Source organism: Linderina pennispora (assembly GCF_002104995.1).
Source record: "Linderina pennispora strain ATCC 12442 chromosome Unknown DL89scaffold_12, whole genome shotgun sequence".
In the NCBI taxonomy this organism is placed as follows: Eukaryota; Fungi; Kickxellomycota; class Kickxellomycetes; order Kickxellales; family Kickxellaceae; genus Linderina; species Linderina pennispora.
This window is the reverse complement of record NW_024468260.1, coordinates 308969-335631: the sequence shown is the minus strand read 5'-3', so window position 1 is coordinate 335631 and position 26663 is coordinate 308969. Positions and strand designations below refer to the sequence as shown.

Below are 26663 nucleotides of genomic sequence, written 5' to 3'. Positions count from 1 at the left end.
AGAAAGCACGTTCAGGCGATCCGTGACATAAAGCTGAGGAGGCGACGGTGACATGTAGCTGAGGAGGCGACGGTGACATGTAGCCTGAGGAGGCGACGGTGACAGAGCCAGCGGTAGAGCGACATCATTGCCGTGGGGTCCTCCGTGCTACGGGACATCAGGGGGAGGGCTAGAGCGGCAAGACGGTCTTGGTCCGTGTGCAACGAGCAGCCCATTCTGACCATGCGGTCTCACCACCACCTTTGTTTGGGCCCCAATTTAGGCAATAATTAGCTGCTAGCCGCTAGGTGAACTGGCACCACCACTCATACACGACCAGTGTGCTCCACAAGCGCCCCAGCATTGTGACACGCAGGACGGCTGGCATCACCCCACAAAAATAAATGAGTGTGCCTAAAGATGCGTGCCCCTGATGCCGCCAGCTAGTGAGCGAAAAATAGAACTGCCAGTGGGCTATTTTGGCTCCCCTCCAGTCGCCGCCGAACAGGTTGCTGTTGGTGCGGGGCCAGGGCAATTCTGTCGGCCTAGATAGATGTTTATTTTTGGCCTCTGCCATCATTGCGCGGATTGGCGGGCGTGGGTAGAAGCGATTGGCCCACGTAACGACGAGGAAAGAGAGATACCTTGGAGGATTGCAGCCCGGCGAGTGCGAGAGGGGCACAGCGCGTTTCCTACTTGCCAGGCTTAATTGGCTGCTCCACTTTCTTCTTGCCGGCAGTGAACGCAGCAACAGCCGGCCTGGTGCCTGATGGAGGTTAAATAGACAGCGGCATGGCCCAGGGACAGGCTCTGCTTTCTTTCCTCCTTGAGTATCGTCAATTGCTTTTTCTCCCACTTCCTGTCTTTTCATAACCGCTCTCGCTTTTTTGTTTGCTAGCTACACCCCACGCTTTCGCGCTTCGCCCCTCCCTCCTCTCCCCTCTTTAACACACATACGCACAGACACATATCCAAACCATGAAGGCTCTTATTCTCGTCGGTGGTAAGTTTCTGCATTGGCTGTGCAGCCAAACAGGGAGACGCGCACAAGCACTCCTCACTTCCTGTCTGCATAGCAGCACAGCATAGCACAGCATAGCATAGCATAGCATAGCTGCGCTGCGCAAGCCATATCATCGTCCAGCTAAGCAGATTGCATTCCTCTTGTCGCCGCAAAACGCGTGCTGTAGGCTTCGGTACCCGTCTGCGCCCTCTCACCCTCACTGTTCCCAAGCCGCTCGTCGACTTTGCGAACAAGCCGATGATTCTGCACCAGATCGAGGCCCTGGTCAAGGTAAGCAAGCTGGTCCTGCCGCCAGACCGATGCATTGGGTGCAGGGGGTAGCTCTGGACTCGTGCAGCCGGTCTCCACAGCCGGTAATGCGCACATGGTCTGGGTCAATGGCTGATTCTTGGGTTGAGGAATCTGTGCCCCCTGGTCCGCTTCCAGATTGATTTCTGCGTTGTTTATGTTTTGCTTTTTTTGAGCGATTCTTGATGCTGCAGCAACAGCACAGCAGCTCAAGGCCCATCGCGAATGGGGATCAGCCCAGGATTCCATTTTCGCACTCGGCTCTGGGATCGGAAGTTGAAAAGAGGCAGTGGAATGATCGACACGCTCGCTAACTGCATCGCATGTTTTCTATTGCGCTTTTCCGTTTTTGTTCTTGCTGTAGGCTGGCGTCACTGACGTCGTCCTGGCTGTCAACTACAAGCCCGAGGTCATGGTTGCGGTCCTCAAGAAGTACGAGGAGAAGTTTGGCATCACCATCACCTTCTCCGTCGAGACCGAGCCGCTGGGCACGGCCGGGCCTCTGGCTCTGGCGTGCGAGATCCTGGGCAAGGACGACTCGCCGTTCTTTGTGCTGAACGCCGACGTCACATGCGACTATCCGTTCGAGGACATGCGCGACTTCCACCTGGCGCACGGCAACGAGGGCACGATCCTGGCGACCAAGGTCGAGGAGCCGTCCAAGTACGGTGTGATTGTGACGCAGCCGAACAACACAAAGATCGACCGGTTCGTCGAGAAGCCCGTCGAGTATGTGGGCAACCGCATCAACGCAGGCATCTACATTTTCAGCCCGAGCATCCTGGACCGCATCGAGCTGCGCCCGACGTCGATTGAGAAGGAGATCTTCCCGGCAATGGCGCGCGACATGCAGCTGCACACGTTTGACCTGGAGGGCTTCTGGATGGATGTGGGCCAGCCGAAGGACTTTTTGACGGGTACGTGCCTGTATCTGTCGTCGGTGGCCAAGAAGGCGCCGCACATGCTGGTGCCGGCGTCGGAGCCGTATGTGTGCGGCGGCAACGTGCTGGTGCACGAGTCGGCCAAGATCGGCAAGGGGTGCAAGATCGGGCCCAACGTCACCATCGGACCGAATGTCACGGTCGGCGACGGCGTGTGCCTGCAGCGCTGCGTGCTGATGGACGGCGTCCAGGTCAAGGACTACGCGTGGGTGAAGAACAGCATTGTCGGCTGGCACTCGAGCGTCGGGCGCTGGTCGCGTCTTGACGGCGTCACTGTGCTTGGCGACGATGTGCATGTCGCCGACGAGGTGTACGTCAACGGTGCCTCGGTACTGCCCCACAAGTCCATCAGCTCGAATGTGTGCGAGCCTGGAATTGTCATGTAAAGGGTGGAGATTAATTCCCTGTTCACATATGCCTCTTCTTTATCGCTTTCCCTAACTTTTTTCCTTCACAAAATAGCATCAACCTTCAACAAAACCAAACATCTGTGCGTCGATTTGTTTGCGCCACCCACATACGCGGCTATTGCGTACAAGGCTGGCTGTCAATAAGCACTTCTCACTCGCGTCGTGGTGCCACGGCCAAGTGGCTTTCTGCCTGAGGCATTAAAGGTGAGCTGGTGGCGGGCGGGGGTTTGTCTTGGCTCAGGAAACCCAAATCCACAATGTGGGGTGGATGGCAATCTGCGGCAGGCAATTGGTTCGCTGAGTCAAGTCACTTGCTGCCTGCGAGGGACGAACCTTCCTGTGTTCTCTGTGAAGGTCGCCGAAAGCGCAATGCTGTAATCAAACTAGAATTTTATGTGCGGCGGGAGTACCGAAACTCCGAGGCGAGGCAAAAAAGCTGCTCCTTTCCTTCCTAATCTCTTTTGCTTCTCTCCAACCTATTTATTTTCTGGCTCTTTTATTTTCTAGTGCACTCATACAATGTCTGGCTTGTTGGATTTACTGTCTCTAAAACTGGAGAACAAGGGTAGTGTTGCCCGCGATCACTTAGGTAAGATGCCGGTACAGTGTTGAGGATACAGTATTTTGAACCCTGGAAGGGCGATAAACCGGATGATGCGAGATATGGCCCACAAATGGTGACAGAGCGAGCCGAACATACATTAGCGTGCATTGCCTCATTCCACCAAAGCCCTATCGGCGTGCACAGAGATGGCGCCATAGCCTGCGTGTTGCACCATTCGTGCATGCCAGGGAAAAGGGGGTGGAGAGATAGGGGGGTTATGCGCTGAACCTCATCAGAAAAAAGTTCCCAGACTGAGCAGCAAAAATCCCACGAATCTTCCTGTAGCAAATGAGCGTACATACCTGGCGTGGATCCGCACATCGCTCTCGCTGGTGACGGTCGGGGTAGCGATACGGCAGCTGTACCGGGTATCGATAGACCTGGGGGGCGAGGGCGAGGCGCAGGCGAGCAGCGAGCAAGACCCGGTGGAGGGGAAGATCCTGGGGGTGTGTTTTGTGGTGCTCGGAATGGTGTTTGTGGTGCTGGGCCTGTACCGGTACTTCCACTCGCAGTTGCTGATGACCAAGGGCCGGTTCCCGGTGTCGCGGACGATGGTGGGCGCGTGCGCAACAGCCACATTGGCGTTGCTTATTGGCCTTCTGGTGTCTATGTTCACGGAGAGCCAGTGACGTTATTTTTCTTATCTGTTCCATATCTCTGAATCTTCCAGTTCCTATTATGAATATACGATAAACAATTTAAAAAAAAAAAAAGATATAGTGTTTCGATTGCTATTCTCTGAAAGATGCGTCCAGACTTGCACAAACAGAAGGCTAGTCGCCGGTATCAGGCGACGCACAAGGAGGCGGCGCAGACGCACCGGGAGCGCCACGGCAAGTCGCGCCCAGCCGACCATCCAAGCACCTCACCATCAGTTGACCGCAAGCAGTTCTCGCGACGAAACATGCAGGACAACTCCTGGCGATACGCCGACCCCAGCGACGTGCCCAGCGACGCACAGGACGAACAGGACATCGCAGACTTTCTCAAATACATGCAGGACAAATCGGACGGGCTGGCAGCAGAACAATCGGCTGTGTACTTTCAGCTGCAGTCCGAGACAGTGGAGTTGCCGGAGAGCCATGTGTGGGAGAAGCTGGTGGAGGTGCCATGGGAGATGCTAAGCAGGGATGCGGCGGAATGGCAGGACCTGCATGGGCTGCTGGGGATTGATGAGTGGACGGAGATGCCCCAGGTCGAGGAATCGGTCGGGATGCCGGTGGAGGCGCGGGTGGAGAGGCGGGTGCCGGCGACATTGCAGACCAGCAAGTTGATGACGGTGAGGCCGGCAGCACAGCCAGCAGTGAGGCCGGCGTTCAGACCTCAGCCGGTGAAGAAGCCGGCGGTGCTGCCCACTCCGCCGAAGAAGCCAGCGGCGGATGAGCTGGAGGCGTTCCTTGATGATCTTATTTGAACACCCGCGTGTGCTGCAGGCTAGTTTTAGATACTGCCAGCGCTGTCAATGGTCGATGGCAGCTGTGGAATATATGGCGGAGTACCACATAAAACTCGTAAAGAACTAGGGGCAGGAAGCCGCCTGCAATGCGGTCTTGGCGCTCATAGATATACAGCCTCAGCGTATAGCCAAGCGTAGCAAGCGTTCGCCATGTCGCGTGCCCATTTTATACTCGCATTACCGACAAAGAATAAACAGCTGCAGCACTCTGTCGCAAAATATGCATCAGCCTACTTCTCAGCCCACTCTCAGACCCTGGCACTTTTTCTACATCAATACCGCAGCCACGCCCCTGATGGACACAGGTTCGGCAGACCGTCCGGTCAACATAATATTCCGGTTCCCCTTCAAGCGCCCCGAGGCATTCCCACAGCCCACGCTTGTAGCACCTGCACCTACGCCCTTGGACGAGCAAGTCTGGCGGTACCTGCTTACGGCGCCGCAAGGCCGGCCATTGGAGATTCTGGCGGAAATCGAAGAGGACGAAGTGACATTTGACTGGGGTCTGCTCGCCCACGACCTCAACGTACCGCTACATAAGGTGCTTGCGGCGGCGGCAATGCTATTCGAGCGGCACACGGGGCGCAGCCTGAAATTGGAAGACAGCGAAGTGCAGATGAGCGCGCGGGCGGCGGCCGAACAGGCCAGCAGGAGCCCCGGGACGCCCGATGCGCCCGAGGAGCCATTGGCGGATGCCGGGCTGCGTAGCGTCGAGTCCTTGGGCACGCGGACGCCGTCGCCGGCCGTCGGACTGAGCACCAGGACGCCTGAGGAGGACCGGAGCATTGGGCAGCCCGAGGACCACTCGATGAAAACGGCGCCGGCTGCTAGTGTGCGGATGCGGTCGGTGGGCGGGCCGGCAGACCCGAATGTCGCCGAGGTGCAGCTGGCGGAGGAGCCGTCGGAGGAAAAGGCGTCGTCGCTGGGGTCGTTCAGCGATCTGTCGGACAGCTCGATCACTGAGTCGGCGCTGCAGGACGCGCTGATCTCCGAGGCCCTGAACGCCAGCACCGGCATGTCGTCGATGCTGCGCAGCCGCATGTTCCCGTGGTCCAAGAAGAAATAGGAAGGTTTGAATGGAGACTGTAATAAAAGAAAAAAATTAGGTGCGCTTGGTCTTCTTGCTGACCTTGGTGGGCTTGCGGGCGGCAGCCTTGCGCTGGTGCGCTTCCTCGGACTTGGCTAGCCCCGCGGCGACCTTCTTCTCGGTGCGCGCGCGCTTGGAGCTCTCCATGTTCTTGACGCTGACGACCGTCTGCACGCTGCCGCTGTTGGCTGCCTTGCGGATCTGACCCTCGGCCGCCTCCCAGTCCTTGTCCTCGCCGCCAATCGCATACTGCGACATGTCCATGGCGTCGATCAGCTCGCGCTGCTTTTCCTTGAACTCCTCCGAGACCTCGCGGCCGGCCTCATCCAGCTCCTCGGCCAGCGTCTGCTTGGTTGGGTCCCACGCTGCGTCATCCGTCAGCGACCGCTTGGCGCCGCGCTTCTCCTCGCCGTGCTCCTGGTCAAACTCGTCCTCAATCGCCTTGGTCTCGAGGTCGCGGTAAAAGTTGGAGAACTTGCGCAGGATCTTGGTGAACAGCGCCAGGATCTGGCGCGACGGCAGGTTCAGCTCCTTCTCGACTGCGTCCACTGACTTGTGCTGCAGGCCGATGCCCAGAAGAATGCAGGCCTGCACGCCAGACAAGGACACGCCGGAGCCGTAGCGCGCGCCAAAGTAGCGCTGCGCGATGGTCGGCAGGAGGTCAAGGATCACATGGTAGTCCAGCATATTGTTGGCATACGACTCCAGGCGCTTGAGGTCGTAGCCGGAGAAATCGCGCTCCAGGTCATCGCGCGTGAACTGCACGCTGGCGTCGGCCTGCAGCGACTGCGCACTGCGCCCAGCCCGCGCGGCATCCAGGATGCTCATGGCCAGCACAACCGTGAAGTCCTTGAAGGAGTACGACAGCAGCGTGGCGAAGCGCCGGTGGAAGTCGCGTGCAAACGCATCCAGCCAGTCCTGCTTGGCACGCACCGCCAGTCCGTCGGTGGCGAGCTCGTTGAGCATCACGCACGTGTACTCGCCCGTCAGCTCGTTGCTGGTCTGCCGCATATACACGGGCGCGTAGCCCGCGCGCTTCCAGAACTTGTGCAGCCCGGCGGTCAGCCCGTAGCTGACGCCCAGCCAGTGCAGCCGCGTGGGCTTCTTCTCTGCCAGCCGCATGAACAGCGCCGGCAGTGCCTTTGCGTCGCGCACGCCCACGGCGTCCTTGCGCAGATCCGCCTGATCAAGCTCCGAATCCGTGATCCGCCGCAATCCGCCCTCCTCGCTGTCTGCCAGCGAGCTGCGGATGCCCTCGGCGTCGGGCTCCTGCAGCGAGTGGAACTTGCCCTCATAGAAGTCGCGCAGCTGCTCCAGCGCCCGCCCGCCGTAGCCCATACTGGCGTAGTCCGGGTGCGTGGCAATCCGCACCACGCGCGCGCCCGACAGCGCCGCAAAGTCCTCGTCCTGGTACTGCTGCGACACCAGCCACGGGATCAAATCGCCGTCGTTGCGCTCGCCGCGTCCCAGCGTGTTCATGATCGCCTGCCGCGAGATCTCGCCCTCCAGACACACCTGGATGGCGCACAGCGGCTCCGGCAGCGTCGCCGCCGCTGGGTCGATTGGCGGCAGCAAAACAAACACCTGGTGCGCTGGCGCATCGCTCATCAGCTGCAGGTCGTTTGGCGAGTTCTTGTAGTGCGACGCTACAAACAGCCCCATCAGCCGCTGCAGGAACGCCTCAGACACCGGGTGATACGAGAACAGCGAGTCGCGGTTAACCCAGTACAGCTCGCACTCTGACGGGTGCGGGCAGCCGCTCAGCGTCTTGGGCACCACGGTTGCGTCCAGGCATAGCAGCTTGTTGAGCCACTGCTCGGTCGCATCACCCATGCTGTACCGGATCGGCTCCTCCAGCGCCACCTCCTTCAGCGTCCGCCCGCCTGCACTGACCGACCCGCTGCCCGACGCCCCGGATACAAATCCACGCGACTGCTCGCGCAGCTGCTGGATCAGCTTCAGCGACAGCGACCGGCCTGTGCCCTCGTATCCGTTGATGGTCGACGCCATAAACACCAGATACGGCCCCATCAGCTTCTTGACCAGCGGCAGCGGGATTGCTGCCGCCTCATCAATCACCACCAGCTCCGCCTGCGCCAGCGTGAACGCATCCTGCGGCTGGATGTATTGGATTGTCTGCCGGTGCTTGCGGAACACATTGACGCGCACCACCGCATCGCGGAACTCTGGGTTGGTCGACTGCACAATGTCATAGTCCGTGTGCTCCTCGAACCCCAGCGCATCAAAGCCCTTGAACACAAACTGGAACAGCGTCTTCAGGTTCTCCGGCGACGGCGATGTGACAAAGATGTTCGAGTACCCGTACGCAATCGCACTGGCCAGCGCAATTCCCAGCGCCGCCGACTTGCCGCGTCCACGCCCGGCCGTCAGCGACACCGTCGCGCGCAGCGACTTCTCTGAGATCGCATCCACAAACGTCATAATCGCCTTCGCCTGGTCCAGCGTCTTGGCCTTGCCCACCAGCGCCCCGATCGGCTGCGTGTCCTCCAGCGACTTCTTCAGATCCGCCAGCTCCTGCTGGCGCGGCTCCAGCACGCTCGACTTCTTGGGCGCCACCGGCTTCACGCTCTTGCCCAGCGAGATCGGCAGCACGTTCAGCTCGTCGTCCAGCACCACGCACGACCGGTTGTCTGCCAGCGACAGGATGAACCGCTCGTTGAACCGCGCAACCACGTCTCCGTGCGCCTCCGTCCGGTACCGCGAATGCACATCCATCGTCATCGTGTACAGCTGCTTCAGCGACTTCATCGACTTGAGCAGCAGCACCACAATGCCTCCGCCCTCCACCGTCTCGATCGTCCGCGCCAGAATGTTCGGCGTCAGTGCCTCAAAGTCCTGCAGCACGCACATTCCGTATGTGTTTCCCAGGATCTTGTGCGACTCCTTGTAGTACGTGTACCTGATGTCTGTCAGCGCAATGAACATCTCGAACGGATCCTCAGAGTTCGCCTCGCGGATCCCCTTTTTGATGTCCCGCTTGATCTTCGCCTCCCGCTTCTTGCGGTGGCTCGTGAACCCGAGCTCCTTCTTGTAGCACCACAGAACCGACGGCCGTCCTGTCACCCGTGCCTGCGACAGCATCCAGTGTAGGTTCACCACCTATTATGCCATACGCCTTGGGGTTAGCATGTATGTGTGGCGCCCAGAAACCGCCATCGTTGAAGCGCCTTTGCCCTCTGCATTCTTACCTGGTCCTTGCCCTTGTCGCCAACGAGGACAAAGAATGATCTGTGGTTCTGCTGAACCCCGTTCTTGATCAGCGTGTTAATACGCGCGTCTACCGCCTTGCGAACCATGCCTTGTAATATATACTTTTTTTTGGGTTTAAGAAATGGTAGGCGAATGAAGGTGTGAGTGTGCAAGAAAGCAGGATGAAAAGCTCTGCCGCCTTTGCCTGCTCGAACCATCGACAAAAAAAAAAAGTTTAGGAAAACTAATCTTTGCCCCAGATTCTTAGATCGATCACGACCAATATTCCATTTCTAGCTTCAAGATCAGAGCTATTTTACAGAAAAATTGGAAAATGTATCCTTGCGCACTCTTCGTTTTCTGATTTTCTACCATGCCAAAGTATATCGTACAATTTGCGCATTTCCACGAGGACTTCCGGCTAGCCGAGCTCGAGTCACTGGCAACGCTTGAGGGCGTCGAGATCAGCTATGACCCGTCGACCTACGATACCATGTCGCCGTTCTTGGTGATTGAGGTGGCTTCAGACGAGCTGGCGGCCAAGCTGGTGCGGCGAGCGATTCTCTTGCGCAGGATTGTCGAGTACTGGGGCAGCGGCACAACGTATGACGAGCTGTTTGCCGAGGTCAAGCAGACACCAGAGCGCTGGGCCGACTACAACCAGTCGTCATTCAAGTTCACCGTGGGCGGGTTCGGCAAATCCCTGACAACCAAGGAGCAGATATCCGTGATCGAGTCGTTCAGCTTCCTGGGCTTCGAGGGCAAGATCGAAATGCGCAATCCGGATGTCGAATTCGCCGTGCTCGAGGACTATGGCGAGTCAGCGACACAGACGAACGCGGCGGCGGTGCCCAAGAAGATCTGGTTCGGGCGCATTATCGCCAGCGGCAGCCGCGATCTGGTCAGCAAGTACGATTTGAAGAAGCGCAAGTACCTGGGCAACACATCAATGGACGCCGAGCTGTCGCTGGTCATGGCCAACCAGGCGCTGGCAAGACCCGGTGCCTTGGTCTACGATCCGTTTGTAGGCACTGGCAGCTTCCTGCTCACATGCTCGCACTTTGGCGCCCTCTCGATGGGCTCGGACATTGACGGGCGGCAGATCCGCGGCACCGCCGGGTTCCGGCGCGGCGTCGACGGCATCAGTGCCAACCTGAAGCAGTACAACCTTGCCGACAAGGTCGTCGACACGCTTGTCTTTGATATTTGCCGCAACCCGTGGCGGAAGGGCGCCAAATTCGACGCCATCGTGACCGATCCGCCCTATGGCGTGCGTGCTGGCGCCAAGCGCCTTGGCCGCAAGGACGGCACTGTGGCCGAGAACAGCTTCAGAATCATCGACGGCGTTGAGAACTACAAGCGCGAGAACTACTATCCGCCTACCGTGCCCTATGAGATGGCCGAGGTTATTACCGATCTTTTGAACTTTGCCGCAGAGAACCTGGTGGTCGGCGGACGGCTTGTGTACTGGCTGCCGACCGTCGCCGATGAGTACGATCCGAAGGATATCCCCCAGCACGAGGTGTTCAGGCTGGTGGCTAATTCGGAGCAGCCGTTCGGCGGGTGGAGCCGCAGGACTCGTTACCATGGAGAAGGTGCGCGAGATAGACGAGTCAACCGAGTCGACGCCGGCCCCAGAGCACGCACCTGCTCATATGCGCTTCCGCGACAGATACTTTAGCAAATTTGAGCCCATGGCGTCGAAATAAAACACATTTATTCAACGGTTGTTAACTAATGGAATGCGTTACCCCAGAGTGGCGGTGCTATGGTTGAGCTCACAAGGATCTCGGCATTGATGAGCTTGCCTTTCTCTTCAGGAGCCAGCGGCGTACCGCCAACGCGGGCAACAACATAGCGGTCCAAAGCGTCGATGTTCAGGAGGCCGTCTTTTCTACTGTCTTCTGAGGCGTCAATGCGAAGGTTTATTAGCGGTCTGCTCGTGGGAGTGCTCGGGCAGGTAGGGCCAATGCAAGGCAGAGCACCGATAGTGGACGCAAAGATAAAGACGAGGGCAATGTACTTCATGGTGGAGAGGGAATACGCAGATGTGTGGTCGGCAGTGACTCGGGCCGCTGGCTGTCATTTTATCCACGAGCCCCGATGGTGGCACCCTGAAACCAGGCATATAATTAGCACGTATCGGCCACATCCGGACTGCTTTGTGGTCTTACCGCCTGTCGACCATTTGAGGCACATGTATTTCGGCCATTTTCTTGGTATTCATTAGTAATTATCAAGCAGTCCGCAAATGCGAGCTGGATCGCGATAAAAATACGCCCTTCTCACCTCCGCTGTCTACTGCGAATTCGTATTTTTCTGATTCCAATGCTGCGATTCACATTCCCCGCGCGCTCTCCGGTTTCACGGCGCCTGTTCTCGACGACACGCGCAGTCGACACCAACATAGCGATTGCGGGCGGCGGTGCTGCAGGATTCTATACGGCTGCACGGCTCCTGGCAAAAGCGCCCGACACACAAATCGATATCTTCGAGCGGCTGCCGACACCACACGGGACTTGTACGGTACGGCGTCGCGCCCGACCACCCGGAGGTCAAAAACTGCATGAGCAAGTTTGAGGAAGTGGCGGCCTAACAAGAACGTGCGGTATTTCGGCAACGTCAAGCTGGGCCGGGACATTCAGCTCGACGAGCTAAAGAACACATACGATGGCGTGGTATTGGCGTACGGTGCCAGCCAGGACAAGAAGCTAGGGATCCCGGGCGAAGACGGCATAGAGGGATCGGATGGAGTGCTGGCAGCACGCGAGTTTGTCGGATGGTACAACGGACTGCCAGAGGCGCAGGGACCTGCAGCCCGATCTTAATTCGCTCGAGACAGTGGTTGTAATTGGACACGGCAATGTCGCGCTGGACTGCGCGCGCATCCTGCTTACTGATCCTGAGGTCTTGGCCCAAACCGACATCACCTACAACGCGCTGGAGGCTCTACGTAAGAGCTCGGTCACCAATGTTGTCATGGTTGGCCGGCGTGGCCCTCTGCAGGCGTCATTCACAATCAAGGAGCTGCGCGAAATGACCAAGATCCCGGGCCTGGAGATCATCACCGACGTACCACTGATTAAGCGCGAGTGTGAGCAGAACAAGGAGCTGCTGGCCAAGTCGCGGCCACTCAAACGCATGATGGACCTGCTGATCAAGCACGGGCGCACCCTGCCATCCGGGGATCAGAAGAAGACGCTTCGGCTCGAGTTCCTGAGGAGCCCTACCAAGGTCGTATACAATGCCATCAACTCAGATGATGGCCAGATTGAGTATCCACAGGCGATTCTACTCAACCACAATACGCTTGAGGGCCCGGCGGAAAGCGCCAGGGCTGTGCCTACGGACAGAACAACTGTAGTTCCGTGCTGTATGGTCCTGCGCAGCATCGGATATGCCAGCACGCCGGTGGAGGGTGCGCCGTTCGACTCTGCCAAGAAGATCGTACCAAATATCAGCGGGCGCGTTGTCGACGGCGAAGACGTCGTGCCTGGCCTATATGTATCCGGGTGGGTCAAGCGTGGGCCCGTCGGGGTCATTGCAACCACCATGCAAGACGCATACCACACAGCCGATACCATTGTCATGGACATCAACAACAAGAACATTCCTGACGGCAAGTGCTCGCGCGAACAGATCGACGCGGTCCTGGAAAAAGTAAAGGGCCAGCGTGTATCCAACGACGACTGGAGGAGGCTGGAGGAGTACGAGTTTGCTGCAGGCAAGGAAATTGGCAAGCCGCGCGAGAAAGTCACTCGGGTCGAGGACATGCTTCAGATTATCCGCGAGAACGAGGGAAAAGTAAATGTTGTTTCCCTTAACCTACCTCTGGCATAAAAAATATAGACCAAAAAGCGCCGGACCGCCTGCTAGAGCGTTTTTATTAACTGAATAGATTCAGGCTTTCCTGAGCCTCGCAACGAGTATGCATGACTCGCTATATGAACACATAAAACAGTATTCCCCTTTTGCCCGATGGATTCAGATCCTAAGGTGTTCCATATATACCTGAATAGCACTGGTAAAATCGAACCTTGGTCCATGTATTAAAGGGCCATTCGTCTTAGTTCCTCCGCATTTTGTATGTTTAGCAGTCCAATAAACGAATCACTCAACTTTCGCATCCTCGGCGCTCAGACCTGGAACGGTCAGCTTGCCGCAAACCCCTGGAGCCAAGTTCGGTCCAGATCTGGTGCAGAAAATGGGCAATTGGAGTGCGCCAGATGGCCCGACACCATGCGCCGATCCGTAGGCAAGGGATGGGCGCGACAAGTTCAAGCACCATGGCTTTGAAGTCTATCTGGATCGACGAATTCCGGACATCGTCGATGTGCCCGTTCTGCTGCAAAAAGTCGCCTGCAGACATTCTGGCATGTTCCCAATCCGCGGCCCTACCAGAGATCGAAGAACCCAACTGTGACGTGCCAATGGCCTTCTCCGCTGTACAAAGCGAGTTCATGTAAGCAGGCCATGGCACAATACAGGCGAGCCTATTCGTCTCGGATCTTGAACCGCGATCTCGCAGCAGTTCTAAACTCCAGACTCATTTTCCAGTCCTGTGATTCAGTCAGTATTCCTGAACGGTTCCGTCGTTCTACGGCCTATTGCTGCTGATGCTTCTGGCATCCACTCCGGCAATAAAGAAGCCGTGCAAGAGGCGTGCTGCAGCTACAGGCTATTCTGCTCCCAGTAGCGACGAACCAGCGCAGAGACACCCGCGTTGGGCAGGCCATCAAGACAGGAGATGTCCATGATCGACCATTGTACCAACAACCATCCGACACGTTCAAATGACCGGTTCGCCGTGTTGCTCTTTATTGACGTTGCCAAACCATGCTGACCTAGCAGTCCGGGCTCACATCATGAGCAAAGTAATTGATAATTGTTTTTCTACCAGAGAGACAGGCGCCGCCTGATCGCACTAAACAGCATTGGTAAAACCGACCCTGGCCGGTGCTCCACAACCCGCTCGTCAATTGCTGGCTGGCTTGGAATCGAGCAGACAGACGAGTTCATCGACATCTGCCTTCTTGCTGGCAGATCGATGTTGTGAATACGCAGCATGTGGGTATGGTACCAGTCTTCATTTTCAAACGCCGTCATGCAGTCTTTACACAGATGAAGCGACATGATATAGGGGTGGTGCAGGTGGTGGAGGGAGAAATATGGTAAGTGAATTAGTAAGCGGTGAGGGGGTGAGGAGAGATATTTATTGGGGACAGGGTATGTGAGCAGGAAATGTGGTGTTACTGGACCAACAACAAACGGAATGATCATTAAACAAAACCCAGGCCAAATGAGAGGCGCTACCCAGAATGCCGGAGTGCGCTGAAGAATCAAAAACGGCGTACCGAAAACAACAACAACAGCGTCGCTATATCCCACCTCGCTACCGACCACCCTATGTAGACCAATAATGCAATTAAATTTAAGCACAAGCAACTACAATTAGTAAAGACACATCTAGACAAGTGTCGAAATATATATGAGGAGCGCCTTGCATCGGTGATTCAAATATTCGTGTTCGGGCCAGCATCGCTTTCCTGGAGACATACAGGGAACCGCGGGGCGGCGCCAATGAAAATAGAACCCAAGGTGAGACAGAAAAGCCACCCCGGCAGATGCTTTTACTCATCGCCGTTGGCGCCGGCATTGGTCAGTAGCAGCGAAAACTTCTCCAGCAATGCATCCATCTGCTCCTCCTCCTGCTTCTCCTGGGCGATCTTGCCCGCATACGTGTTCTTGGCAACCCGATGAACAGCAACACCAACAATATCCGGCATCGCCTCTTCTTCCGCCTCCGGCTCATTCGGCTGCTCTGCCATGCCCAGTGATTGCAGCTGCGCCGTCAAGTCGTCCAGATCAGACAGACCCTCATTCGTCAGCGCCTTTGGTGGCTTCTCCTCCCTTGTCCTTGGGCTCTTCTGCATCGGCCTCCTCGTTCTCTAGCATAATCTGCTGCAGTGAGTAGCTGCGCAGCATGCGGATGATGTCCATGCACTCGCGGGCCACCATTGTTGCCTGCTTCCGCCGGTCACGGGCAGCTGCCAGTGCCCGCTCCAGAAGCTGCGAGTCAACTGCGTCCTCCACCACACGCGTCTCCCTAATCGCCGCCCGCATGCGCTTCAGCCGCGACCGAACCATGCCCATCGCCGACACTGTGCCTGAGCCGATACGCGGGTCGGCGCCAGCCTCCAGCAAGGCAATGACTGACTCAGTTCCCGTGCTGGTAGCTGCCAATGCGAGTGGGGTGTTGCCAATGCGGTCGGTGGCATTGACGCTGGCGCCCCTGGAAATCAGCAATCGGACAGTGTCGGCGTTGCCGTGCGAGCACGCAATGTGCAGCGGTGTGCGGCCCATGTTGTCTGCAATGTCCACCGGAATGCCAGCATCCAGCATCTGCTGCACTGCATAGGTGTCGCCCGAGCCCATCTGGGTAACAAGCTCTTGGCCGTTGGCCCCGTCACGCATAAACTGCCTGTACGCCTTTGACAGCTCTTCACGGGTCTTGCCTGACGCACCCGCAGCATTCCGCAGGCGCTGCGACCGGGTGCTGGCCGTTGGCTTCGAGATGCCTCCGCGGAAGACCCTCCTGCGGTCTGCCGCGCGCCGCCGGATCCGCTCAATCATCTCCTTCGTCTCCTGGCTCAGCACGTCATCTCCATCCGACACCCACTCGTCCTCGTCCTCGGCCTCCTTTTCTTCCTCCACTTCGCTCTCTATTCTAGATGTCTGCCCGCTGTTGATCTCCTCGATGATGGGCCCCTTCTTGCCCTGTTCCCTATTCGGCCTATGCTGCCGCGGCCTCTGATGCATTGCCTGCAGCATCTCAACCCGCTGCATATGTCGCACTCGGAAACGCTCAGGGGTGGCAAACGGCCGACGGTGCATGTCGAACAGCGGCGCCATCAGCATGCGGCTCACGTCGCTGTTAATCGATGGCTCCCCATTTTGGATATGCGGGAGCCGCGCGTTGGCCAGCCGACGTGCCACCTGCTGTGCCGCGCGATGCTGTGCCTCCATATGCTGCCGCGACGCCCGCCGAATCGCCTGCAAGTTCCGATGGTGCAACTTGTTCATCTCGCGCTGTAGCTCCATCTGCTGGATCGCCATCTGCTGGATCTCCATCGACTGTGCTGCACGGTGTTGGGCCTCCATATTATGCTGCGGTGCCTGCTGAATCGCCTGCAGGTTCTGGTGGTGCATCATGTGCATCTCGCGCTGTACCTCCATTTGCTGCATCGCCATCTGCTGCGTCCACCGCGCATGCGCAATGTTGCGGTGGATGCTGCTTGGCCGATGGTAGTGGCTCACCCCATGCGTGTCCGTCATGAACGAGTGCACCTGGTGCGGGTTATCCTGGAAAAACGGCGCCGCCGCAGGCCCACCATATGCTGTCTCCGTTAGCGCACTCATATGCGCGTTGTGCATGGCCATTGCCAATCCGCTTGGCGATACTGCCGATGCTGTTTGCGGCTGCGGCGCAGTTTGCAATCTTGTTGTCACCGTTACGTTAGGCGCGCCAGAGGCTGGTGTTACAGTAGTGGTTATCTCGGCTGTCGGTGTGCTCGATGTGCTGCTGGCTGCCAGTGCCGGCGTAGGCTGAGCATACTCTTGGTCGACCTCCATTTTGCAAAAACTTTGAATTTAAATTGCCTTTTATTTCATAAAGAGGAGAGGAGCGAAAGTTTTTTCAAACCCCACACTACTCTTTTTTTGGCCGTGCTCATTGGCCTGGGATGGCTTATTCGACTCTATCACGTGCTGCCTCGCTTGCTCACATTCCATCGATGGGACCATGTTTGATCGATGCGCTATCGATGTACAGGGGCCACTCCCAATGCCGTCTGAGCGCTGCGCTGCCTGGCGCGTGCGCAATCGTCTAAAATGCAAGGAACGCTACCGATGGCGACCTGGAAATATCAATATTTCGTTTTCCCAGTTACTAGGAGATAAATCCATGTCTCTCCAGGTTAATTTTACTTTTCCCCACGCTGCTGGATTCCACCGAGTCAGAAAAAATATGTGTTGTCAGAAATCGCTGAGGTTCGGCCAAAGTGCTTTTTTTTTTTGGTCAGCCCAGAGAAGAGTCGGCCCATCCTTTTTCTCCTTTGCTTCACCACCCTTCACCAAAACATCGCTTTTTCTCCGAACTGTAAACATGTCCTTTAAGAGCAAGCACATCCTGCCCAAGCTTACCATCCCTGAGGTCAAGCCCGAGGATATTCTGATCCAGAACGTCTGGGTGCCAAACCCCGATACGTCAAAGTTCACGTCGGTCTACAGCACAGCCAGCCCACAGTCCGCCGACTCGTTGATATACTGCAGCCAGTGCCAGAGGTACTTCAACAACCCGACAATTTTCTACCAACACATCAACCACTGTTAAATACGCCCCCTTTGTAACTTATCGTGAACCACCCCCTCGCCTGGCCCCTTTGCACTCACACCAGACCTGCGTACTGCATACAAATATATTTTTAAAGCCATCTGCCCTCGGAAAAAACCGATGCAAGTGTGGCATTCAGAATGCAACGCCGAACTGGCATGCATGATGGCCTGCGTGCGCCCAGGCGCATGGCTCCCACGCACGAAGGCTGAGTGATCGACAGCTTTTAAAACCAGATCCTCACACAGGCAATATCCTCCAGCCGGTTCTCCATCCTTGCTCTGACCACCTTACGCGCGCTCTCCGAGTACTGCTGTCCGGCCAGCATCTGTGCCCACTGCTGCTCATCGGCGTCTAGCAGCTTCCACGCCTCTTTTGGCAATACGCTGAGCATGTGCTCACGGGGCAGCGGCGGCGGCTGATCTGACCGCGGCACACTGCTCCAAACCTCCGCGAACGCTTCAATATACAGCTGAAAGTCGGAAAACATCGGGGCGGTGCCCATTGACTCAATGTCTCTCGGCCACGCATAATGCCAGCTCGGTACGGTCTGTGCAAAGTAATATTGCGCCGTCCACCCCACAGCCAGTGCATAGTGCTTGCACAAATGGGAGATAAAAGCGGCATCGGCCGTGCGGTATGTCTGCATGTACCGCCGCAGCCGCCACTCGTGGTGCTCCTGTTCCCGCCGGTGCTCGGTTTTTGCGTCTGCATACAGTATATCCCAGTCATTGTCAGAGACCAGCGCAATGGTTGTGCTGGCGGGTGTGTCTTCCGCGTGTATCAGGGTGAGGATGTGTGACGGTGGGCAGTAGTCAATATCGCCGATAACAACCATGGCTGTAGACAGCAGGATATCGCTGGCCTTGCTTGCGCGCTGCAGCTTCCATTTGCGGCACATCCCCTCATACTCGACGTCGGATGGGCCGACCAGCTTGGGCTCCAGGCCCTGCGCCCGTGCCATCGACTGCAGCCACCGCAGCTTCCCACTATTGACATACCCGATGATCTCACAGACCGGCATTGTTGGCTTTTTCGCAGCAAAATCGGTAATGAACTGCGTAGCCGACAACAGAATCGGTGACAACAGCGGCTTGCCATCGTATTTCAGCGTCGGCTCGCTGCGGCACTCGCCCAAGGGAACATAAACAGGGAAGATCTCATCCAGTGGAGCAGCTTCAGGCAGCAGCTTGACCTCAAGCTCGGTATCCGAGGCCTGAAATGTCGCTGATCCCGCCGGTCCACACGAACGGCAGGTCCTGCTTCTGCTTGACTGCCTTGCGTGCCCGCCGCTCGCTCTTCGACTCCTTACCCCGCTTCTTCTTCCGTGGCCGCTTCTCCACCACCTCCTCCAGTAGTACCTCTGTCTCGGTCGCTGTTGCTGACTCTGAGTTTGACAGCTGGTGCCGCTGCGAGTCCCATGCCAGCCTCCGAATCCGCAGTGCCGTGAGCTGCGATCCCAGCGACATGACGCCGATATGCTTGCGGAAATCTCTCTGCTCATATTCGACCTCCAGTAGATCCAGCAGAATGCGGAATGCGTCGACATTGATCACACCACGGTCGTGAATATTCATATCAACCAGCGGGCTGCCGGCATATAGCCGCCACAGCCGATCCAGCGCATCTGAATCGGTTGTCTGCATGTTGACGGCCGGCGGCAGAAAGTCGTTGCCGGCCAGAAACGACATAAACACCAGGTCGTCGATGAACTTCTGGCGCCTCACGATATTCCCAGTAATCTCTTGTGTCGGCGCATACCGCTTAACTAGCTGGCTCTCCAGCTCGTCGATATCCACAACCGTATATGTCGGGACGCCATTGGGTGTGCGCTCGCTGACCATGGTGATATTGGGCACATGCGCCGCCAGCTGACAGCAGCACGGTGTCGGCGTCATTCGACCACACACAGTGCTGGAACCGCGTGTCCCTGGTGGATTCCAGATACCGCATGATCTTCTGCTCGCCCTCACCGGGATCCCTGTACCCTGACAGCACCACCTTCACCTGCCGCCACTTGTCGTCCATTTTGTGCTTTCTCTCAATGTGCTCATCCAGGTGTGCTTCTACCTGCCGCATCCACCGCGTCCCCGGTGTGATCGCAAACGACAGGAACTCACCACTGCCCGCCTGTGCCTCTGCCGTCCGCGCCCGCCGCTCCCGCTGCAGCCACTCTTTGATCCGCGGCGGCACACCGTCGATGGACAGGAGTATCGAGCCGCTTTGGCCGGATCAGGTCGACAATTCTGTCCACACTGGCCGATACTGTTGCCAGGTCACCATTGCTCTGCCGTGCGCTCCGGTGCAGTGTGCTGTTGAGATCGACTGACAGGGTCTGGAAGCTGTGTATGTCCAGCCGCGTGGTTGTGAAGCACGCTGTGGGAAACTCGTGCTGCAGCCACCGGAACAGTCCTGGAACGCCCATTCTTGCTTTACTGTGAATTTAAAAAGGCAGCAAATAACGAATTCGGGAGTGACAAGAAAACAAACCTCAGTAGGAAAAAGCTTTGGCCAAGCGAGCGTTTGGGCTTGCTGGAAGCGATGGGTTGATTCATTGATCATCAAACCCTACCACATAAGCGTCTGCATGCATCACCCATCGATCCAAACAGCACACCCATGGCTGTGTCACAGTAAAGCCGTGCCATCGACTAATTCCTGAGCGTGGCAGCATGCCTATACCTCCTCGACATATTCCGTAGCTTTTGGATTTCAAAGTGTGCAAGATAATGAAAATAGTGCGCAGGGCCAGGGGCGGATTATCTGAAGCAGCCGTGGAAGAGTCGGCATTATGCTGGCATTCAAGCCATCAGTAACGGTGCCATTGTTCAATCGAGTGACTTAATTCCAATATGGCCCAATCCAACATAATCGAGCCAAACACCTTCATTGGCATCGAAACAAAAGCCACTCTGGTAAATAAATGCCCTGGATGACAATAAATTACTTGTGCCAAATGAATTCGCCAAGCAGCAATACAAACAAGTACCCACCCCGGCGCTGCTAGCCAAAACAAATGTCCCTGCAATGCTGTCCGTGAGATAAATACACGTCGCTGGAACTCGCATCCTAGGTAGGCCATTCCACATAGTCTTTGACGCCATTTTCTGAAGTAGCTTTATCATGAGTCAGTTTTTAGACAGCATCGAATCGGAGGTCTACGCCCTCACCAAGTTCGAATCATTTCTATCATTTAACAATCTCCGCACAGTATTCTTCTATGCCAACAACGAGACCACCAGTGAACTTCATGCCGCCCAAGGAGCTCGAAGAAGCCTACTATCGGACAGTGCTGCAGTTTCCTATACTCGCCGGCTATCTCAAGCAAAAGAACGGCGGCCGGATGGAGATCGTAGTGGACAAGCCAAACCTTGAACCTACCCGGATACTGCGAGTCCCAGTCCGACATCCATTACTGCGACATCGAGTCTGCCAACTTCAGCCCGTCAACTTGGCCCAGCGATCTGGTGCCTGTTTGTGACTTTGCTCACCCAGACAAGGCTACGGGGATGATCAAGCTCGCCAATACCCACGTAGTACGGCTGAGGGATAACAGCGGGCTAATTTGTATCTTCTCAATGTCAACCATGGGGTTACTGACGGCTATGGCTATTTCGAGTTTTTCAACTGCTGGGCGGACCAGACGCGTGCAATGGTCGCTGGTGTTCCTGCGGAAACGACCAGATTCTGCTTTGACCGATCGGCTATTCGCCAATATCTCCCCAATGAGCGCCTGCCGCTGGAGGATACACTCTTCAGGGCCTATACCCGAAAGCTCCTAATAGCAGACAAGCTTGTCGGGCTCCCACCTAATACCCGCGGGAAACTCCTCAGCTACATTGAGAGAAAAACCCCCAATCGCGGCCATCTGTTCCGTATTTCGCGCGACAAACTCGACGACCTTCGCAGCCAGGTGCTTGCATGCATGCCACCTGGCTCACGCGTATCTTCAAACGACCTTTTGACCGCAATTGGCAGCAAAGTCCATGGTCAAGCCAAAGCGGAGGGCAAAGGCAAAGAATCCAGGGTGGCTCTCAAGGCTTACTAAGGCCAAAGCAAGGATTGAAGGTGAACATTGCGTATCTGTAGCCTGTGACCTTCGCGGCCGCCTTGGAATGACGGATATGAACTATTTCGGAAACCCTGCTTGTGCACAGGATCGTCACCAACCAAATGAACCGTGTAGTGGACCCGATCACTCCCCAGACGCTTGCCGACACAGTTGGCCAAATCCGCGACACACTATCGAACGTAACACCTCCGTACATTGGGTCATTCATCGACCTCCTCGAGTCCGATGACTTCAGTACAGGAGCACTCATTGCAACCATGATGAAGTACAAACTTGTTACAATAACAACTAACATGTCCCAGGCTAGGATGTACAATGCAGATTTCGGCAGTGGTGTGCAGGCGTTTTCAACTTCACACCCAACATACCCAGCAGCGAATTTTCTTATTCTACCGTCGCCACCACCCAGCAAGGACTTTCTTGTCAACTTTACAACCTCAGCCTCTGAAATGAAGTCTATCCTCAAAAACGAGTTTTGGAGCGACTTTGCATCCTTGGTATACTGATTAATAAGATGCTTTTACAAGTTTTATGCCGGCCAAAGATATAGAATTGCATCAAGTATGCTACTACAACATAGTCTTTAAGGTGCTTTGGTATTTGCCGATGTATCAAGATTGCTTGGTAGCGGTATACAACTCATTTCCTTACCTCCAGGTAATCATTTTAGTATGTGAAGTATAATGATATGCAATACTCTATTCGATATCTAGTTTCGTTTAGCAATTACATACCAATTGTCCCTGTCGTAGCCGCTCTCAACGAGCTCGCAGCTACCAGCCTGCACAAATAGCTGGTCGAGTTCACCCTCCTTGAAGAGGTGATAGTATCTGTGGTAGACCTTATCGTCAGTTGGTTCACTAGCTCCTTCACACTCTGGCTTTCTCGATTTAGGAACAACCCACGGCACTAAAACATCCTGAGTGCTTGGATCAAACTTGCGCCGGACCGTTCTGCTCCAGCGCCCATGCAAACACGAGCACCGTGCCCCCTTGCTTCACAATCCTCAGCAGCTCTTTCACTGCTTGCAGCCGACGGTCGGGCGATGAGAAATGGTGAATAACAGCAATTGATATGGCAAAATCAAACGCGCCTGTCCTGTATGGCAAACACAAGCCGTCACTGACCATGCATTCGTAGTTGCGCTGCCGACAGATCTCCACCAGCGACTCGCTGCGGTCCGTGCCCATCATAAATACGTCGCCGGTTCGCACGCCCAGGTACTTGCCGTTGCCGCAGCCAATGTCAGGCACCAACACTGCCGGCAGGCAGCTCGTTGAGGTAGCGGGCGATCACAGGCCAGGGCTTGAAGCGGGTGTCGCTGAAATGCGAGGCAATTTCGTTATAAACCTGGTGCACGTACTGCTCTTCCTTGTCTGCTGAAGCTAGCGCCAGCATGTCCTTCTTCACGGGCTCCTTCATGGCGAGAACGCAGTGTGGATAGCAGGGATATGGTGTGGATCAAGTGAAAAGAAAAAAGCTTGGGTGCGCTTTTGGCTCTCAAATCGACTGAGCCCATCGGCCGCTGTAGGCTTAAGGGGCCAACACTCACTGACTCACGTGCCGCAGCAAAAAAGGGATTGAGCTGAAACTCGGCCGCAGCGATTAAAGACGACGTTCGACAGGCTTCTCTTCCGCAATTCTCTCGCTATTCTATTTCGGCCATTGAACAAAATGAAGCAGCGCTTTTCAGCCATCGATGTGTGCGCGACGGTGACAGCACTGAACCAGCGCATTGTCGGACTACGCCTGCAAAACGTGTACGATGTGAATTCAAAGACGTTCCTCATGAAATTCACCGAGCCAGACCACAAAGAACTGGTGCTGGTGGAGTCTGGAATCCGACTGCACACAACCGACTACGCCCGCGACAAGTCGATTACGCCGTCAAGCTTCTGCATGAAGTTGCGCAAGCACTTGCGTGGCCGCTAAGCTGACAGCAGTAAAGCAGATCGGCATGGACCGTGTCGTGGACTTTGAGTTTGCCGTCATGGCCGGTGCGCAGGAAGAAGGCACGTACCATATCGTATGCGAGTTCTACGCCTCGGGTAACATCATCCTGACCGACTACCAGTACAGAATCCTGGCGCTTTTGCGTGTGGTCGTTTTGGAGGAAGACAAGTTTGCTGTGGGCGAGACATACGGGCTAGCAGAGTCGCGCGATATCCAGCCGGTGCAGCGCCAGGACCTGGTGAACCTCTTGGCCAAGGCCGGTCCGAAGGACAACCTGAAGCGCACCCTGGCGACGTTTGGCGCTTACGGACCGGCGCTGTCTGAGCACGTCATCCTGCGCGCCAAGCTCAGCCCAACGCTGCGCATCGCCACGGGGATGGACCTCACGCCGCAGTCGCCGCAGATCGACGCGCTCATGATGGCTTATGGTGAGGCATACGGAATTGCACAGGAGCTGCGGCACGGGGTGCATCCTGGCTACACGACATTCCTGCCACGCACCGATAGTTCGCCGGAAGAGGATCTGTTTGACGAGTTCCACCCCTGGCTGTTCGAGCAGCACAAGAACAAGCCGTACAGAGAGTACCCGAGCTTTGCTGACGCAGCGGATGTGTTTTTCTCGAACATCGAGGCCCAGCGGCTCAAGGTCAGGGTGCAGCAGCAGGAGATTGCCGCAGTCAAAAAGCTCGAGGCAATCAAGTCTGAGCACGATGGACGTGTGGCCTCTCTGGAGCTTGCCCACCGCAAGGCCGAAGAGCAGGCTCGGCGGATCGAGTTGAATCTGGAGTTTGTTGACCAAGCAATCATGATCATTCGTCCAGGCGGTTGCTGCTGGCATGGACTGGCAGGAGCTGGAGGAGCTGGTCGACGATCAGCGTGATCTGGGGAACCCGGTTGCTGAGCAGATCAAGAAGCTGAACCTCGGCGTCAACCAGATCACTTTGGAGCTCGATGATCCCGATGACTGGGACGACTCGGACAGCGATGGGGATGACGATGAGCAGCGGGAATTTGCAGGCCCACTGGATGTCGACGTTGACATTTTCCAATCGGCATTTGCAAATGCACAGCGGTACTACACGTCGCGGCGGGCAGCCGGTGTCAAGCACTCCAAGACCCTGGCGGTCTCACAACAGGCCCTGCAGTCGGCGGAGCAGAAGATCCGCGCCGACCTGAAGGCGACCAAAATCACGGCTACAGTGAGCCAGCTGCGCAAGCCGTTCTGGTTTGAAAAGTTTGCCTGGTTTGTGTCCTCGGACGGCTACCTGGTGATCGCTGGGCGCGACATGCAGCAGAACGAGATCCTGGTTAAAAAGTATCTGAAGCCCGGCGACGCCTATATCCACGCAGATATCCACGGTGCGGCATCGGTGATTGTCAAAAACAAGATTGCGCCCGAGGCTGCCTCGGTGCTCGACAAGGCCGATTCCTCAGCCAAGAAGACAGCAGAGACCATCCCGCCCTCGACGCTGTTCCAGGCTGGTATCATGAGTGTGTGCCAGTCGCGTGCTTGGGATGCCAAGATTGTGACTTCGGCATGGTGGGTCGAGGCTAGCCAGGTCAGCAAGACGGCGCCTACTGGCGAGTATCTGACCACCGGAAGCTTCATGATCCGCGGCAAGAAGCACTTTCTGCCACCCACCCAGCTCGTGTACGGCTTTGGTTTCCTGTTCCGCTTGGCTGACGACGAGAGCGTCGCGCGCCATGTCAAGGCGCACCAGCAGCGGATGGCGATCATGGAGGAGAACCGCCGCACCTTCGAGGGCAGCGCTGCCAAGAAGGATGAGCCTGAGCTGGCACCAGAGGAGCCTGCTGGCAACGATGATGAGTTCACGATCATCAATGCTGACGCTCCTGAAGAGGTCCCGCCAGCCAAGCAGCCCAAGCCGGCCAGGTCCGATGGCATTGATTTTGTCGCTGCCCGGAGCAAGTACAACCTGGACGAAGTCGAGCAGGCCCACGCCGACGATTTTGGCGATAGCGGCCCCTCTGCAGCGCATACCTCCAGCAAAAAGCAGATTTCGGCCAAGGAGCGGCGGCAGCAGCGCAAGGAGCGCAAGCAAGGCAAGGACCACGAGGAGACGGAGGTGCCCCAGGGCAAGCTGAGCAAGAAGGAAATGCGGCGCCTCGAAGAGGAGCGCAAGTTCGAGGCGTCCCAGCAGAAGCAGAAGCAGCAGCCACAGAAGCGCGGCAAGAAGGGCAAGATGAAGAAGATGAAGGAGAAGTACGCCGAGCAGGATGACGATGACCGCGAGATCCGCATGGCACTCCTGGGATCCACTGGCAAGGATGTCGAGCAGGCACTGGACAATGCCAGCAAGCCGGCTGAGGAAACAGGCATTTCTGGTCTGCCTGTTTCGTCGCAGGCGCCACCCAGCATCGTCGACCAGTTCAAGGCTATGGCCACCAAGCAGGATTCGGATGACAAGCCGTACAAGAAGCCTGCCAATGAGAAGCAGCTCGATGAGGACGAAGACGCTGCCGACATCTCCATGGACCAGATGAACGTGCTCGACCTCCTCACGCCGTCGCCTCTGGCCGGCGACAACCTGAGCTTTGCCATCCCCGTGTGTGCACCTTACAACTCGCTGTCTGCCTACAAGTACCGCGTCAAGCTGGTTCCGGGCGTCATGAAGAAGGGCAAGGCCAGCAAAATGGCCCTGAGCGTGTTTTTGGCAGCAGCCGACAACAACAAGCCCAAATCTACGCACTCTGCAGACTCGCAGGAGGCAGAGCGCTTGGAGTTCGAGACGATCCTGGCTAACCGTGAGAAAGAGCTGATGAAGGGCGTGTCGGATGTCGAGATGATTGCGCAGATGCTCGGCAAAGTCAAGGTGACAGCGCCCAACATGGAGTCGATCAAGCAAAAGTCCAAGTCTATGGCCAAGGCCAAGGCCAAGGGCAAGCGCAAGGATGATTAGAAATGGTATTTTTAAAATACATCGTGCATCTTGCCACTGTTACAGATGCCAGACGAGATTGCACCATCTCGAGCGATATCGTCGTCAGTCGACACGTCTGTGGGCAATCCGTGCGAACTGTAAATGGCGGATGGCATCAGCCGTCACACGCGCCGATTCTCCCCTGCCAGGAGCGAGCAGGATTTCTAAAAGATCGCCCCTGTATCTGCGACTCTTAAGAAGCAGGCATGGCATGTCTTTCTTTGCACATCGCCCCTGCTCCCTCTCTACCTTTTGCTTTCTTTTGAACTCGCCTGTATTTCAGCACTTTCACAAGCGCCAATGCA

At 56.4% G+C, this 26663-nt stretch overlaps 13 protein-coding genes across 13 annotated transcripts; 7 read left to right on the top strand and 6 right to left on the bottom strand.

Annotated features, from left to right (window-relative positions):
* Positions 1-12: 12 nt before the first annotated feature.
* On the bottom strand, positions 13-1067 carry DL89DRAFT_46099 (uncharacterized protein). Its single transcript, XM_040891697.1, has one exon. The coding sequence runs from the start codon at positions 848-850 to the stop codon at positions 284-286; it is 567 nt and encodes a 188-aa protein (XP_040741421.1). The 5' UTR covers positions 851-1067; the 3' UTR covers positions 13-283.
* Positions 958-2618, top strand: DL89DRAFT_225605 (mannose-1-phosphate guanyltransferase; the record flags this gene model as incomplete). The annotated part of the gene is made up of 3 exons (XM_040884764.1): positions 958-982; positions 1170-1273; positions 1656-2618. The coding sequence occupies 3 exons, from the start codon at positions 958-960 to the stop codon at positions 2616-2618; spliced, it is 1092 nt and encodes a 363-aa protein (XP_040741420.1).
* A 1076-nt stretch (positions 2619-3694) lies between these two features.
* DL89DRAFT_46145 (uncharacterized protein) lies at positions 3695-4791 on the top strand. Its single transcript, XM_040891698.1, has one exon. It carries the CDS (start codon positions 3992-3994, stop codon positions 4658-4660), a length of 669 nt encoding a protein of 222 aa, XP_040741419.1. The 5' UTR covers positions 3695-3991; the 3' UTR covers positions 4661-4791.
* A 206-nt stretch (positions 4792-4997) lies between these two features.
* On the top strand, positions 4998-5768 carry DL89DRAFT_294688 (uncharacterized protein; the record flags this gene model as incomplete). The annotated part of the gene is made up of 1 exon (XM_040890548.1): positions 4998-5768. The coding sequence occupies one exon, from the start codon at positions 4998-5000 to the stop codon at positions 5766-5768; it is 771 nt and encodes a 256-aa protein (XP_040741418.1).
* On the bottom strand, positions 5762-9170 carry DL89DRAFT_324298 (DUF699-domain-containing protein). The gene is made up of 2 exons (XM_040891440.1): positions 8999-9170; positions 5762-8909 (listed from the first exon to the last, which is right to left on the bottom strand). Exons 1-2 carry the CDS (start codon positions 9104-9106, stop codon positions 5805-5807), a joined length of 3213 nt encoding a protein of 1070 aa, XP_040741417.1. The 5' UTR covers positions 9107-9170; the 3' UTR covers positions 5762-5804.
* Positions 9171-9359: 189 nt separating this feature from the next.
* Positions 9360-10724, top strand: DL89DRAFT_269332 (RNA methylase family protein). The gene is made up of 2 exons (XM_040888257.1): positions 9360-10579; positions 10608-10724. The coding sequence occupies exons 1-2, from the start codon at positions 9373-9375 to the stop codon at positions 10706-10708; spliced, it is 1308 nt and encodes a 435-aa protein (XP_040741416.1). The 5' UTR covers positions 9360-9372; the 3' UTR covers positions 10709-10724.
* Positions 10700-11052, bottom strand: DL89DRAFT_269331 (uncharacterized protein). The gene has a single exon (XM_040888256.1). It carries the CDS (start codon positions 11025-11027, stop codon positions 10734-10736), a length of 294 nt encoding a protein of 97 aa, XP_040741415.1. The 5' UTR covers positions 11028-11052; the 3' UTR covers positions 10700-10733.
* A 236-nt stretch (positions 11053-11288) lies between these two features.
* On the top strand, positions 11289-12923 carry DL89DRAFT_269330 (FAD/NAD(P)-binding domain-containing protein). The gene is made up of 4 exons (XM_040888255.1): positions 11289-11520; positions 11571-11781; positions 11807-12803; positions 12849-12923. Exons 1-4 carry the CDS (start codon positions 11328-11330, stop codon positions 12873-12875), a joined length of 1428 nt encoding a protein of 475 aa, XP_040741414.1. The 5' UTR covers positions 11289-11327; the 3' UTR covers positions 12876-12923.
* A 1706-nt stretch (positions 12924-14629) lies between these two features.
* DL89DRAFT_324294 (ankyrin) lies at positions 14630-16674 on the bottom strand (the record flags this gene model as incomplete). The annotated part of the gene is made up of 2 exons (XM_040891439.1): positions 15004-16674; positions 14630-14909 (listed from the first exon to the last, which is right to left on the bottom strand). Exons 1-2 carry the CDS (start codon positions 16629-16631, stop codon positions 14630-14632), a joined length of 1908 nt encoding a protein of 635 aa, XP_040741413.1. The 5' UTR covers positions 16632-16674.
* A 785-nt stretch (positions 16675-17459) lies between these two features.
* DL89DRAFT_269323 (uncharacterized protein) lies at positions 17460-19913 on the bottom strand. The gene is made up of 3 exons (XM_040888254.1): positions 19268-19913; positions 18639-19227; positions 17460-18607 (listed from the first exon to the last, which is right to left on the bottom strand). The coding sequence occupies exons 1-3, from the start codon at positions 19417-19419 to the stop codon at positions 17618-17620; spliced, it is 1731 nt and encodes a 576-aa protein (XP_040741412.1). The 5' UTR covers positions 19420-19913; the 3' UTR covers positions 17460-17617.
* Positions 19914-20418: 505 nt separating this feature from the next.
* Positions 20419-21995, top strand: DL89DRAFT_269322 (uncharacterized protein; the record flags this gene model as incomplete). Its single annotated transcript, XM_040888253.1, is given in 6 exon segments — positions 20419-20423; positions 20520-20688; positions 20748-20927; positions 20948-21373; positions 21393-21540; positions 21578-21995. The coding sequence occupies 6 exon segments, from the start codon at positions 20419-20421 to the stop codon at positions 21967-21969; spliced, it is 1320 nt and encodes a 439-aa protein (XP_040741411.1). The 3' UTR covers positions 21970-21995.
* Positions 21996-22124: 129 nt separating this feature from the next.
* On the bottom strand, positions 22125-22920 carry DL89DRAFT_269321 (S-adenosyl-L-methionine-dependent methyltransferase). The gene is made up of 3 exons (XM_040888252.1): positions 22721-22920; positions 22439-22686; positions 22125-22416 (listed from the first exon to the last, which is right to left on the bottom strand). The coding sequence occupies exons 1-3, from the start codon at positions 22883-22885 to the stop codon at positions 22173-22175; spliced, it is 657 nt and encodes a 218-aa protein (XP_040741410.1). The 5' UTR covers positions 22886-22920; the 3' UTR covers positions 22125-22172.
* A 217-nt stretch (positions 22921-23137) lies between these two features.
* On the top strand, positions 23138-26337 carry DL89DRAFT_259394 (DUF814-domain-containing protein; the record flags this gene model as incomplete). Its single annotated transcript, XM_040885685.1, has 3 exons — positions 23138-23349; positions 23378-24206; positions 24238-26337. The coding sequence occupies 3 exons, from the start codon at positions 23138-23140 to the stop codon at positions 26335-26337; spliced, it is 3141 nt and encodes a 1046-aa protein (XP_040741409.1).
* Positions 26338-26663: the final 326 nt, after the last annotated feature.

Bases quoted from the DNA above. Each gene is read 5' to 3' on its own strand.
- DL89DRAFT_46099 (XM_040891697.1), bottom strand. From the start codon at position 850: ATGAAAAGACAGGAAGTGGGAGAAAAAGCAATTGACGATACTCAAGGA.
- DL89DRAFT_46145 (XM_040891698.1), top strand. From the start codon at position 3,992: ATGCGTCCAGACTTGCACAAACAGAAGGCTAGTCGCCGGTATCAGGCG.
- DL89DRAFT_324298 (XM_040891440.1), bottom strand. From the start codon at position 9,106: ATGGTTCGCAAGGCGGTAGACGCGCGTATTAACACGCTGATCAAGAAC. The intron at 8,910-8,998 runs GTAAGAATGCAG...ATGGCATAATAG, and splicing joins GCGACAAGGGCAAGGACCAG to GTGGTGAACCTACACTGGAT.
- DL89DRAFT_269332 (XM_040888257.1), top strand. From the start codon at position 9,373: ATGCCAAAGTATATCGTACAATTTGCGCATTTCCACGAGGACTTCCGG. The intron at 10,580-10,607 runs GTTACCATGGAG...TGCGCGAGATAG, and splicing joins CGGGTGGAGCCGCAGGACTC to ACGAGTCAACCGAGTCGACG.
- DL89DRAFT_269331 (XM_040888256.1), bottom strand. From the start codon at position 11,027: ATGAAGTACATTGCCCTCGTCTTTATCTTTGCGTCCACTATCGGTGCT.
- DL89DRAFT_269330 (XM_040888255.1), top strand. From the start codon at position 11,328: ATGCTGCGATTCACATTCCCCGCGCGCTCTCCGGTTTCACGGCGCCTG. The intron at 11,521-11,570 runs GTACGGTACGGC...AAACTGCATGAG, and splicing joins GCCGACACCACACGGGACTT to CAAGTTTGAGGAAGTGGCGG. The intron at 11,782-11,806 runs GTACAACGGACT...CCAGAGGCGCAG, and splicing joins GCACGCGAGTTTGTCGGATG to GGACCTGCAGCCCGATCTTA.
- DL89DRAFT_269323 (XM_040888254.1), bottom strand. From the start codon at position 19,419: ATGGACGACAAGTGGCGGCAGGTGAAGGTGGTGCTGTCAGGGTACAGG. The intron at 19,228-19,267 runs GTCAGCTGGCGG...CACCATGGTCAG, and splicing joins GACGCCGACACCGTGCTGCT to CGAGCGCACACCCAATGGCG. The intron at 18,608-18,638 runs GTGTGGACCGGC...GCGACATTTCAG, and splicing joins AGAAGCAGGACCTGCCGTTC to GCCTCGGATACCGAGCTTGA.
- DL89DRAFT_269321 (XM_040888252.1), bottom strand. From the start codon at position 22,885: ATGAAGGAGCCCGTGAAGAAGGACATGCTGGCGCTAGCTTCAGCAGAC. The intron at 22,687-22,720 runs GTTGGTGCCTGA...GGCAACGGCAAG, and splicing joins ACGAGCTGCCTGCCGGCAGT to TACCTGGGCGTGCGAACCGG.